Source organism: Bombyx mandarina, chromosome 08, assembly GCF_030267445.1.
Source record: "Bombyx mandarina strain Sakado chromosome 08, ASM3026744v2".
In the NCBI taxonomy this organism is placed as follows: Eukaryota; Metazoa; Arthropoda; class Insecta; order Lepidoptera; family Bombycidae; genus Bombyx; species Bombyx mandarina.
This window is the reverse complement of record NC_143215.1, coordinates 3990134-4003332: the sequence shown is the minus strand read 5'-3', so window position 1 is coordinate 4003332 and position 13199 is coordinate 3990134. Positions and strand designations below refer to the sequence as shown.

Genomic DNA, 13199 nt, shown 5'->3' with positions numbered 1-13199 from the left:
AAAAGCTTAGGGCTTTTATTTATCGATTGAGGCACTACGAAGTCTGCCGGGTCAGCTAGTTTATAATATAACAGCGTCATGTAAGCCAACAGTAATTATCACGTGTTACGTAAAACGTAACGTTTCTAATAATCTCGATCGTGCACTCCAGTACGGTCGACGGCTGGCCAACATCTGTTATCGAATCAGAATTTATGTTTTTCGTCTTTCAAACGCACCTGCTCCCGTTATAAAAATAAACTTCTGACGAACTTACACGTGTATTATTTTTTTTTTTTTGTGGATTTCTCTCAGGACACTATTTGTTGTTCGGATTATAGAAACTTTGTTTAAGCGCGTTGTTAGTTGAAGACATGCGCTCTTTGAATTGGTAGAACTAGAAATTCTCCCACATTTATTTGACTGACATCACCTTCAGCGTTGTCGCCAGAATAGCGGTTGCATTAAATTAAATTTACGGCGACCGCGGTATCTGTCTACAAAGATATTTATCACTCGGCCTGCTCCATGTAACTAACGTATCAAAACGAACCGGATTCTGGTACTCGCGGATATATCTAATGGTTTTTACATTCGGCCTCGCTCTCACCTGTTCGCAGCTATTGAGATATATATCAATTGTGAATTCGCCTAACAAAGAAATATATCGTTTAATTAATTCAAAATAAGGCTTATTTCCATGTGAACAAAACCAGAACGGCAACATAAAATCGTATCTGTATCGTTATGACTTGCCACGGTTGCATGAGCGCATTCGATCCGCTACAATGTTAAAAACGACGTATAACCGTTCACCTTTATAATGTCGTCTTTACGTGCTACAGATTACGGTTCACAATATATTATTGGGATTTTATGTAAGTGAGGTGAGCGCGTGCGAAGCTTATCCTTGCTTGTGGCGCCGGCGCCGCGCTAACAGCGCTGTTTTTTTCCCGCGGCGCAGCTCGTTTATAATTTATTCATTAAACCGACAATTTATTGCGATCAGCGTAATTCTCTAGTTGTCGACTATTGTTGTGTTTTTATTGTCTTGCCGTTGCGAGTGTGTGGGCGAAACGTCGCTGTGACGCGACCGACTTTAATAAATTGGAAGATCGCGTGTCGGCTCCGTGGGAAAGTGCGAAACTGTGGTTATAGTTTATGCTATAGTTTGGGATGATCTCGGCGGTTTTATAGAAGAAAAATAGGTCAATTCATAAAGCAGATATTGAGTTTTACTTTTAGCATCAAGAACTTTAGATGGGTGTTTTTTTTATTCTAATTAAAAGAAGACATTTTCTTGAACAGAAAACTCACGTTAACTGATCTTTGTTTAAAGGTTTTTTTTATTGCCCTTGTAGGCCTACCTGATGGTGAGTGGTTACCGTCACCCATGGACTTCAGCAATGCCAGGGGCAGAGCCAAGCCGCTGCCTACCGTTTAATACTCTCCACAAGCCTCGTTTGAAGAAGGACATGCATAATGTCTCATTATGTTAAATGATACGCGGGAGTAATATGAGCGTGTAAGTGTACAAAAGTCCCGAAAAAATCGGAGACGAGACCCTGGTCGATTTGGGATATAGGACTTCCGTTATTCGTGACATTTCAACCTCATGTTACAAACCACCACCACCACATAATAACCATCACTGCTAATTCCTAAAGACCGAGCCGCGAGCTACCGGCTTAACCGTGTACCAATAACAAATCATTGAATTGAGTTAACAGTGCTATCATCGAATACCAGAATATCAGATTCCCAGAATGTTCCATTAGAAGAACCGAAGCCTTAGAGCAACTAAAACTTAGTACAATTCTCTTCTTACCCCACATCCAATAATAAATTAAAAGTAATAATTGTAAGTAAGACAGTCTCATACTAGTATTTTATTGCTGGTGGTAGGACCTCTTGTGAGTCCGCGCGGGTAGGTACCACCATCTCGCCTATTTCTGCCGTGAAGCAGTAATGATTCGGTTTGAAGGGTGGAGCCGCCGCTGTAACTATTACTTGAGACCTTAGAACGTATATCTCAAAAAAAATACATATTAATGAAAGGCTTATTGGTTTAAGCGTAATTTCATTTGATACGCGACACTTATCTTTGTGATAATTAAAGGTACGTTTTTTTTTTGTATTAGTATTTCTATGTTTTCAATTGAACTTCAATTAAGTTTATTCCATTCAAATAGCTGAAGAAGTTTTTTTTTATTATTAATTATTTTTTTCTCCAAATCTCTAACCATGAATGGCTCTCCTGTTAAGTGAGAAAATGTCGCTCAACCCAAATAGCATGTCACCCTTCGAGTAGTAGTTAGTAACTCACAGGACTCTCACAGCTTATTCTAGATGCCGAAAAGAACTACACTTTTGAAGCCGGTTCTATTACAGATCGTTTCTGCTTTTATTCGCATCACTACATAGTATAAAACAAAGTCGCTTTCTCTGTCCCTATATCTCTGGTGGTAGGACCTCTTGTGAGTCCGCGCGGGTGGGTACCATCACCCTGCCTATTTCAGCCGTGAAGCAGTAATGCGTTTCGGTTTGAAGGGTGAGGCAGCCGTCGAAACTATACTTTGAGTGAGACCTTAGAACTTATATCTCAAGGTGGGTGGCGCATTTACGTAGTAGATGTCTATGGGCTCCAGTAACCACTTAACACCAGGTGGGCTGTGAGCTCGTCCACCCATCTAAGCAATAAAAAAAAACTATGTATGCTTAAATCTTTAAAACTAACCAACGGATTTTGATGCGGTTTTTTTTAATAGATAGAGTGATTGAAGAGGAAGGTTTATATGTATCATAACATCCATTAAATAGTGGAGAAATCAATGATAAAGTACAGTTTCCAAAGCGAAGCGAGGCGGTTCGCTAGTTAGGTATAAACGTTATAGGAATGTCTTACATACGCGACCGGACCAAACCATACTGACCTAGACTCGCCCATGTTTTGCGAGCAACCTTGTAACCCACTTCGCTAATTAAATTAAATTAGTACACAGTCCAGCGAGCGCTCATTTCACACGCCCCTCGAGTTTAGGAATCCGAAGGACTGTTATTAACGAACAATGCTGTTATGTAAATAATCATGAATGGGCGTTTGAAGTTCCTAACTAACATAACGTTTTCAATGTCTTTGTTGATGTTATTTTTGGTTATTATTAGACGTCACAGCATGGCTGATTCCACTAAATGGATATTACGAATAAGGTAGCGGCAGGAGCTGAAAGAATATTTATTATTATAATATTTAAGTAATCTTACTCGTGGTAGGACCTCTTGTGAGTCCGCGCGGGTGGGTAGGTTCTCAAGGTGGGTGGCGCATTTACGTCGTAGATGTCTATGGGCTCCAGTAACCGCTTAACACCAGATGGGCTGTGAGTTCGTCCACCCAACTAAGCAATAAAAAATAAAATAAAATTTCAAACTATCTCACTCACGAACGATTGCAACTTATATAAATTTTTCTTTTATGTTTTAAAAGCTTTGCAATTTAATTATGCAATTTATTTTGGCGTTTCCTGAAGATGTATCTGGAACCGTCCTGTCTATTCCTGCCACGAAGAAATCATGAAAAGTACCGTTAGAAGGGTCAATCGTAGTCAATCAGGCAATAAAAAAAACACATTGTACTTAATCAAAAAAGTATAGTAGACAGACAACCATAAGACCTATTTGATAGTCCAAAGTATGGAAGTAGTCAAAGTCGTTCAATACAATCAATCCAATCACATCAACAATACCAGGGTCACAGTAAATTCGATACATGCCAAACAATAACTATTGGGTTTGACCGAAAACAATGGAAAATTATGACAAATCCAATACGACTTTAGCTGTTCCACTCAAAATCTGATTAATACGTGAAGCAAAAACTTTGTACCCCTTTTTACGAAAATTGCGCAGACGGAGGATAATGAAATTTCCCACACTCATAGAGAATATAGAGAAGGAGTGCAGAATGTGAATATTTTATTAAATTATGCCTAAAAATGCATTAAATCAATAAAAAAAACATTACACACACTACTATGTATTTGACAGACACACACACACACACACACACGCATGTATACTATTTGTTTATTGTCAAACTTTTCTTATTGCTTATAGTCTGTGGTCAAATTGAGAATAGATTAAATATTGTTTGTCTTTATTAATATTTCTAAGTCTAAATTGTAGTGTTAGCGAAATCTGTAATTATAAAAGTTCAATAGTCTTTGACAATACAACGGCGGATCCAGGGGGGGGGGTCATGGGGGTCATGACCCCCCCTGAGCTAGTTCCAGGACTTGAACTAACTTGCACTAATTGAAGAACATCATGATTTATTTATTATCTATTGTTATCAAAATTAAATTATAAGTTCTTAACTTGCCCACAACTATGTGACCCTGGCGCCAAAGCTGGATCCGCCCTTGTGACAATATAATCATAATAGTGTACAAACTTATAATTTCAATTAATTACAGTCGAGTTTTGACTACCGGGGGGACCACTAGTTATTGTAAAGTCATGAACTACGCGTAAAAATAAATAGTTTCGTTTTCGACTGTCGTCGTATATTTAGACTCAGTGGGATATCGAGTCCAAATATAACAGTTGTGAGAGTCAGCTCGAGTTTAAATGGAGCTTATAAAAAAAAAACACCAGTATAATTAGAGACCCACGTACATTATGAAATGTACTACTTCTAACGTACGTTCAGGGATTTAAGACTTCTAGTTAGATATTACCCTCGCTCCATTCGCGGGACGTACTTTCTAATGACGTCATTGTTCGTGTATCGCGTTCTCTGTCTAACTAATAACAATTATATCTAATCTCGCTTTCATGTTCGTGTAACTGAAAAGTATTCCAAATTTGAAAAAGGAGTAAATTCCTAATGTTTTTAATTAATTGTTCGAAAACCATTGCGGCTTGGTGTCCAAGTAAACATTTAAATTACCCTGAAACACACACCTACGTTGACTGCATACAATATTATCATTAACACAAAACACAAACGATCGTACAGGCAGATTTGTAATGCCCATTTTATTTAGCTGTAACATTTCCATTTAAAAAATAAATAAATAAAAATTTTCATGTGTCTCAAAATATTCTTGTATTTGTTTCAGGTAACTACACGTACAGACACAGAAATACTAGCGGTGGCGAAGAATATCGGTAACTCATTCATGGCTTCCCACGAAACTTATAAAAACAAATTCTATAATTCGCTAAATGTCTAAAAATCATAATCGCGAAACATTAAAAGGAACGTACTTATTAATTAATTCCTTAAAAATTCGCATACATTAGAGCCAGGGTGGGTACTTGAACCATTCATTGTACCATGGTCACTTGCGGACTAAATAATAGTAATATTGGTTGGTTAGAAGTAAGAATCAGTTGAATGGAATATTCGAAATGTATTCATATCTTTTTTATTTGATTGGTTTTGTTGATTTTAAGTATGTTTCAATGATACTATGTACACATATGGTCTTGTTGTTGTCTGATATAAAATAAATATTTCATTCATTACAGAAACGACATCAACAAGGCCATCACAGATATCTATGTACTGAGCAAGAAATCATCGATAAAAATCATTCGAAATTAACATAACAATTAACAATCGGCATTTCAAAACTAGGTGTCGTAATAAAGGACAGGCTGCATTGTTTGCAGGCTAGGCGCCACTGCACCGCGCCCGGCGCCGAGAGCATCCGCTAGTGACGCACTCTGTCTTACAACGAAAATAAAATCGATTTTCATAAATTAATTTTAATACAGGGTGGCCCATAAGTCCTTTGATATGAAAAAAATTTTATTAAAATAAAACTAATTACATTATGAATTAAATTTTTATTTACATAAAAAGCTTAAAAAACGGGAATTATTTTTTGAAAATAACATCTCCTAAATGTAATCCGTTGCGATCACGGCACTCTTGCAAACGACGTCTAAAATTGTCGATGACTGCGCGGCACGTCACTGCTGAAATGCTTGTCATTTCTCTGCGGATGTTTTCTTTTAGGGCCTCAATTGACCGCGGGTTTGTGTCGTATACTTTAGCCTTAAGGTAGCCCCACAAAAAAAAATCCATCGGAGTCAGATCTGGACTACGTGGAGGCCAGGAAATGTCTCCTCTCTTAGAGATAACTTTGCCAGGAAAAAGTTGACGGATAACGGGCATAGCAGTGTTAGAGGTGTGAGAAGTGGCCCCATCCTGTTGAAACCACGTCCTGGCATTAAAGCCTGAAAAGTTTTGCAATTCTGGTATGAAAAACTCTTCGATCATAGCCACATATCGCTCCGACGTAACAGTAACTGCGCGCCCTCTGCCATCCTCAAAGAAGTAAGGCCCTAGGATACCATGGGCTGACATAGCGGCCCAAACAGTCACTTTCGGACTATGTAAGGGCTTCTGATGCTTAAGTTTTGGATTGATGGGGCTCCAATAGCGGCAATTTTGTTTACTAACATGGCCGTTAAGATGGAAATGAGCCTCGTCAGAGAACATTATGTTATTGAAGGAAGTAAACCGATTCAACATTTCATTCGCATAATGTTGTCTTTGAATACCGTCAGTTTCCTTTAATTCTTGAACCAACTGAATTTTGTAAGGGTGCATATGTAAATCTTTCTTCAAAATCCGTTGTAACGATGTCCTGGATACGTTTAATGCTCTGGCGCGCTTACGAGTTGACTGTGTCGGATTTTCGCGAATAGACTGTGTCACTGTGTCTATGTTTTGTTCCGTACGTGACGTCCTTGGGCGACCCAACCGCGGTTTATCTAACGTCGAACCGGTCTCCTCGAACTTAGCAACCCAGTTCTTAATCGTTTGAAGAGTTGGAGTGTCGTCAAAGTTGTGTAAACCTTTGTGTTCTCGAAATTTACGCCGCGCAACGGTTGCCGAATTGTCGTTTTTATAAAACTCGCGCACACAAAACGCACGGTCCGCTCCGGTAAAACGCTCCATCGCGACTAAATTCCCAGAAACCGAAGTTACTCCCCCCGCTTCCCCTGCACCGCTCACGCGCGCCCTGTTCGTTTTATTCAAATTTTACTTTTCAAAGGACTTATGGGCCACCCTGTATAACATTAAAAAAAAAACATTTTTTTTCTTATTGCTTAGACAAGTAAATTTGCTCACAGCTTTCATCTTTTTGCCATAGCTATTCGCTGATAACCTTACGGGTAGGTGAGCTCACGGGCTGAACCTGAGAGAATTTGCTAACACTAGCTCTGGCAAGAACACCGCTTCGTAGAATATACCTCCGGATCGGAATAACAACCCTCTGAAAAGGTCCGGCGAGAAACCCAGTGGATAACTGGAGTCTATAACGTCAACAAAGTAAATGCGGCCACTCATTTTGAGACATGAGTTTTGTCTCAGTTCTCTACAACGGCTGCCCTACTTAAAATTGAACATATTTATCTACTTAGCGGCAGGATTGTGGTACCTACCCGTCCGAGCTCACAAGACGCCCCGCCACCATAAACCATATAATAATATGGCCGAATTGTCCTTGATCTTATTCCGTCCGTCAATCGTTAAATTTCGTGAAATAAATAGAAACTAACCCGTTTTTAAGTGTTTTGTTGTCTTAACATTAAGATAAGCAACTAGAATTACATGAATATTAATAGGCTAATCACAGTTTTATGTGTCTAGTAATAGACCATTGTTATTATAAGAATAAATTTATTATAAATACGAATATTGCGGATGGAAGGCGTCGGCATCGATAAAACAGAGTTACTAGAAGGCAAATGTTACGGGGCCTATTCGGTCGTGAACAGCGTAAATAAATTACAAGGATTATCCACTTATCGATAGTGTGACTCGGTCGCACGGTCGCGGCCGGCTTGTCGTCTGCCGACCTCAATCTGCACTCGCGGCGCCTGCCTCGATTATCGATTGGCGTGACTACGTGCCCATCACTATTGTGTCTTTCACTGTGCATTGTGATAATTGCCACGCTCCATTAGGCACCGCCTTTTTCTAACACAAAATGAAATCGCTTTGTATTACGGTCTCTTTAACTCTAGTTGACTGGTTGGACAACAAGAATTTATGTAATACCGACATTAATTTATGTTCGTTGAACTATATGTACGGCAAGTACGGCGGTGTCGTATTAATCATAACAAAATTTTATTTGACTACTTGTGTTACATAGCTCCTATATCTGTAATTGTCCGCGACGCCGGCGCCACTGATCTTTGGCCGTGTGCCATTGCAACAGTGCGTTCGCTCAATTAATTTCATAATTTAGAGGCGCGCAGTGAAATTGAAGTGTTAATCTTTGCATATTATGAAAATTGACGCGTAAGAATACCCCTGCAACCTATAGACACTACTGTATTCGCACGCTTAATTTGTTTTGGATGCGAGCCATCGTCTCCCTGAATCTCTGAATGAGTTATAGCCGTGTTCTAGTGGAACACTCGTAAATAAAAGCCGAACTTCTTTAGCGTTTAATTTAATTTGCAAATAAATTAGCGAACTGCAGTCGCTCTGCGTTCTGAATATTAAAATAACGTTCGCTTTTGATCTTTATAATGTCAAAAGTATCGATAAAAACGATGATCGGCATCGTCGGGCCGTGACTCGTTTTGTATGCACTTGGCTGGACGCCACCGCTGACCTCATTGGGCGCCCGTTTTTGGCGCCACTGTCGCTTATAATGATCGCTATCGTATCGATGAAATGCCAACGCGCGAGCTTCAAGATGCTTATCGATGTTTATTTGCGATTAGCCGGTCAGCACTAGCGTTCGACAATTTAATATTATGCAAACATTTGACTGTCGCCGTTTCGATTTATGAATATAAAGTTTAAAAGCAATTTTTTTTAAGGATTATTTCAGATTACGAATGTTCGTAAATCGAATTTTAATTAAGTTTTAATTCAATCAATATTCGAATTAAATTTTATTATGGAACATTATGCAAATTGATTACATAATACAGTTGCACTTCCAGATAATATGACTAACCACGTCGGTGCTAAAAAAATGAAGCGACATTTCAAAAAGACCTTTTTAAAATTCTAAACATCGAATAAATGAGTCACCTCTCGCATCTGCATTGTGTTCGCATTGCGAATATGCTATTGTCTGTTACTATTGTACTTATGAGAATAACATTATTTACAACACTACGTATACTTTTTCTACTTATTTTCTACATATTTTTCTGTATCCATAAATTTTGTAGTGTTTTAATACAACGCTAGAACTAGGACAAAAACAAGCGAAGGAAACATTATTTTTCCGTGTACTGCGAATAAAATAGGAACATTAGGGTTAGTCCATTGAGTTTCTCGTCGGATCTTCTCAGTGGGTCGCGATTCCGATCCGGTGGTAGATTCTACGAAACACTGCTCTTGCTAGGGCTCCGGAAATTCACGTCCGGACGTAGCTGGAATAGATTCTTAGGCTACGGTTCGACGAGAACGGCGACCGGTGCTTGTGGTACCTAAAAGCAACGTTAGTGGATCGAGAGGTTCCGAAATGACATTTTAACATTCAGCACCTAGTATAGTACAATAAATTAACACTTCTCACAGAGGAACGCCCATAAATCTTGATGTGACTCTTCCGCGGATTGCGACTCGCCTAGTCAATCAATCTGCATTCAAACTTAATGTTTCATGTTACTGAACATTGAATTTTATAATTCGACTCAACTTGTACCGTCAAACTGAGATAGGGATCGTAAAGATCCTCTGGCTCCGCAAAGGCATATCAGCTCCGCCTGAGTTGTTGCAAGTATAACATGTCATTTGTGGGGGTGAGGAATTATGACAACCCTATATTTCCTTAAATCACTGCAGCTTCAGAGTTTTTCAACCACTTCGATAAAGCGGCACGACACGAGAACCCTCTCATCGTGGCCGCCGGTAACTACATTCCCGATCCTGCGGACAGAATGGAAAGCAATCGACGTCGCCCCAAACACGTCATTTCGGTTCCACCCGATTCACTAACGGTGCTTTTAGGTACCTCAAGCACCGGTCATCGTTCTTGTCGAATCCGTCGCTTGCGACGAAGGGCTCGACGAGTAAATTAACCCTCAGACACAGCCCACTGAGTTTCTCGCCGGATCTTCTCAGTGGGTCGCGTTTCCGTTGCGGTGGTAGATTCTGCGCAGCACGGCTCTTGCTAGGACCTGTGTTAGCAACGTCGTCAGGTTTGAGCCCCGTGAACTAGTTAAGGTTACGCTGAAATAGCCTCACAAGGCTCTCCTCAGCTTAAGTAGGAAAAAAAAATTGTTTCAAGAGATCGTTCTTGCCACGCACCATTATGCCGAAGCCTAGGACGATTATACTGATATACTGAGATAGATTAAGTGGGACGCTGATCTGGCTAGGGCTAATGCTAGAGCAAGTCCTCCCGGGTTGAGCCTACGTACCTAACAAACCGTGCGTAGTTGTAATAACCCCTTAGACTATCAAAAATTGTGTAGGGAAAAAACGATCGCGTCCCTTCTTAAAACTAAAGTTAAAAAAAGGATTCTCCTAGATTTGGATACCCCCGCTGCAAAGGGGCAAGTGCAATGTTTTCCGAATTCCAATTCCGAAGGCAAATAAAAACAATTTTATCTTTAACGTTACGAATTTCGTCAATCCAATCACAAGGACACACAAGCGTACGTAAACATAAAAAACTAGAAACATCATATATTTGCGATACGACAATCCGATCGTAGTTTCTATTTTCGTGTTCTGTGTGCTTAGTGTGAGTTTTTTAACGTTCTCGATAGCGTAAAAGTTAGCTCATATTTGTATCGAATGGGATTTATGCCTATACAGCCCACGGAGTTTCTCGCCGGATCTTCTCAGTGGGTCGCGTTTCCGATCCGGTGGTAGATTCTGCGAAGCACTGCTCTTGCTAGGGTCAGTGTTAGCAACTCTCCGGTTTGAGCCCCGTGAGCTCACCTACAAACGTTAGGGTGAAGCTGAAATAGCCTCTCAAGGCTATCAGCATAGGTAGGAAAAAAAAAATAAAAAAAAAAAAAAAAAAAAAAAAAGAAGCCTACGTTTGCCGCTAGGGGCACTGTTCCAATTGCATACAAAATTGGGCTAACTTTAACGCTATCGAAAACGTTAAAAAACTCGTACCAAGCACACTGGTACGCCGATACTTGAGTTTAACAGCCACCGGCGGAGTGCTCGGCCCGACATGTGTTCATTAGACGGACGGACCAATTAGCCTGTGAAATTGTTTTTATGCGCCTTTCTAGAAGGTTATAGAACGGGCGGCCGTCTTAATTTATTTGAACGTTGCCAGTTTATTGGACGTAAATAATTATTTTAGTAGTGTGTATGTGTGTGTGGCTTTTGGAAAAAAAGCGGAGTTTCTTAATGGACGCTTAGAGAAAAGCGTAACGAAAACCCGCTTTCTTCTCATTAAATCCGTGAATTAAAGAAATACTAGTATAGGTAACAACCGGTTTTCGTATTATTATTATTATTATTGCTTAGATGGGTGAACGAGCTCACAGCCCACCTGGTGTTAAGTGCTTACTAAAGCCCATAGACATCTACGACGTAAATGCGCCACCCACCTTAAGATATAAGTTCTAAGGTCTCAAGTATAGTTACAACGGCTACCTCAAACCGAAACGCATTACTGCTTCACGGCAGAAATAGGCGAGGCAGTGGTACCTACCCGTGCGGACTCACAAGAGGTCCTGCCACCAGTAAATTAGGCAGCAGCATTATGACATTAAAAAAGAGAAAATTAAAATTGATTCCGCGACGAAGGAATAAACATCGAAATGTATTGAAACCGCAAAGTTTATAAATATGCACAATTACTAGTTGTAGAACGTATAGCCCGTACGTATAGGTACTAGATACAGTCTATTTTGAAAGGTGGGAAAGCCTTCATCTACTACAACTGATACTTCGACTTAATCTGAAGGCATGCATTGATAGGTTCTTTTGCAAAAAAAAGAGACCTAAAAATAAAATCCAAAACAAAAAATACACAGGAAACCCTAAACTATATTATTACGAACAACCACACGAACCTTTGTAGTTTCGAAAATAAAATAAGACAGACCGTTATTGGAACTCTATTATAATCCAATTTGTTTAAAAAAAAAAACTTAAACACACCGCCGTTATAGTCTTCGGGTTAAAAATTACAGCACGAAATCGCTCACGAATTGTTATGGTTAGAATGATTTAGAGCATTCCTTGATGGTTTTATGTCAATCATAGCGTTGTTGAGAACGCACGAATCAGTAGAAGTCCTATTCCTGCTACGTCGTAGTCGTAAATTTCAGTTTTAACCCTTTTAGTGCAAAGTTTATTTTAATTTTTTTTTTAGAAATTGCTAAAATATTATTGAAAAAAAAGTACCTTATAAAAAACTTTAACTTAAAAAAAATACAAAAATCAATGCTAAATTCACAGCAAAATAATTTTAAATGGTTATTGATAAATGTAATTAGCTTATTAAAAATGTAGCACATGCGCACGCTAAGTCCTGTCCTGGTGAAACTGGAAAGGCTTCCGGGCCACCAGGAAACATTCGATCATAAAAAAAAACACTTCCGTACAGTTCGATACATAATATCTATAATCAAAATGCGTAAATAGTCGGTATTCCGACGTTCCGAATTTGAACACATTAATAGAATCGATCTATCGACGCTTAGCGTGCTAATGATTGAATGTAGAATAGCTATTTGTATATAAATGAACTTCGACCTCTCTCTGTGTATCAAGATTCATTGTCTGTTCGTGGCCGGTTAAATTGTAATATCTCAAAACAAAATTGTTATTTTTGTTTAATTCCGAGTATTTTCATATATATTTACCTTTTAAACCTTCTCTGGACTTCCACAAATAATTCAAGACCAAAATTAGCCATAATTATGTCCAGCCGTTCTCGAGTTTTAGCGAGTCTAACGAACAGCAATTCATTTTTATATATATAGATAGATAATTATAATTGAAACTTTCTGATTAAGACCATCTATCCCTAAAAAAGTCCATCTACGGGTTGCTTCACGGCAGAAATGAGGAGGACGATAATACCTACCCTTACAAGCTTACAATACCACCACCTATTTCTACCACTCTACCAATACTTAACAATAATGATCCAATACACGCGTCGTCAATTAAATGGCGTTCAGGAAATGGCTGACCGGTGATAAATAACAAGTCGTACAAGTCAATAAATAGTCGGTTACCGGAAACCTTC

At 39.1% G+C, this 13199-nt stretch overlaps 1 protein-coding gene across 2 annotated transcripts in view; it reads left to right on the top strand.

The window, feature by feature from the left end:
* Nucleotides 1–13199, top strand: part of LOC149502453 (BMP and activin membrane-bound inhibitor homolog) — a 102247-nt gene that overhangs the window by 36314 nt on the left and 52734 nt on the right. The window contains exon 2 of one of the 2 annotated variants that reach the window (XM_089729452.1): nt 5100–5148. The exons of the other annotated variant lie outside the window; for it this stretch is intronic. Coding sequence (XP_089585578.1) covers nt 5100–5148 — 49 coding nt within the window. The remainder of the gene's footprint in view (nt 1–5099; nt 5149–13199) is intronic. 2 annotated transcript variants of the gene reach the window in all.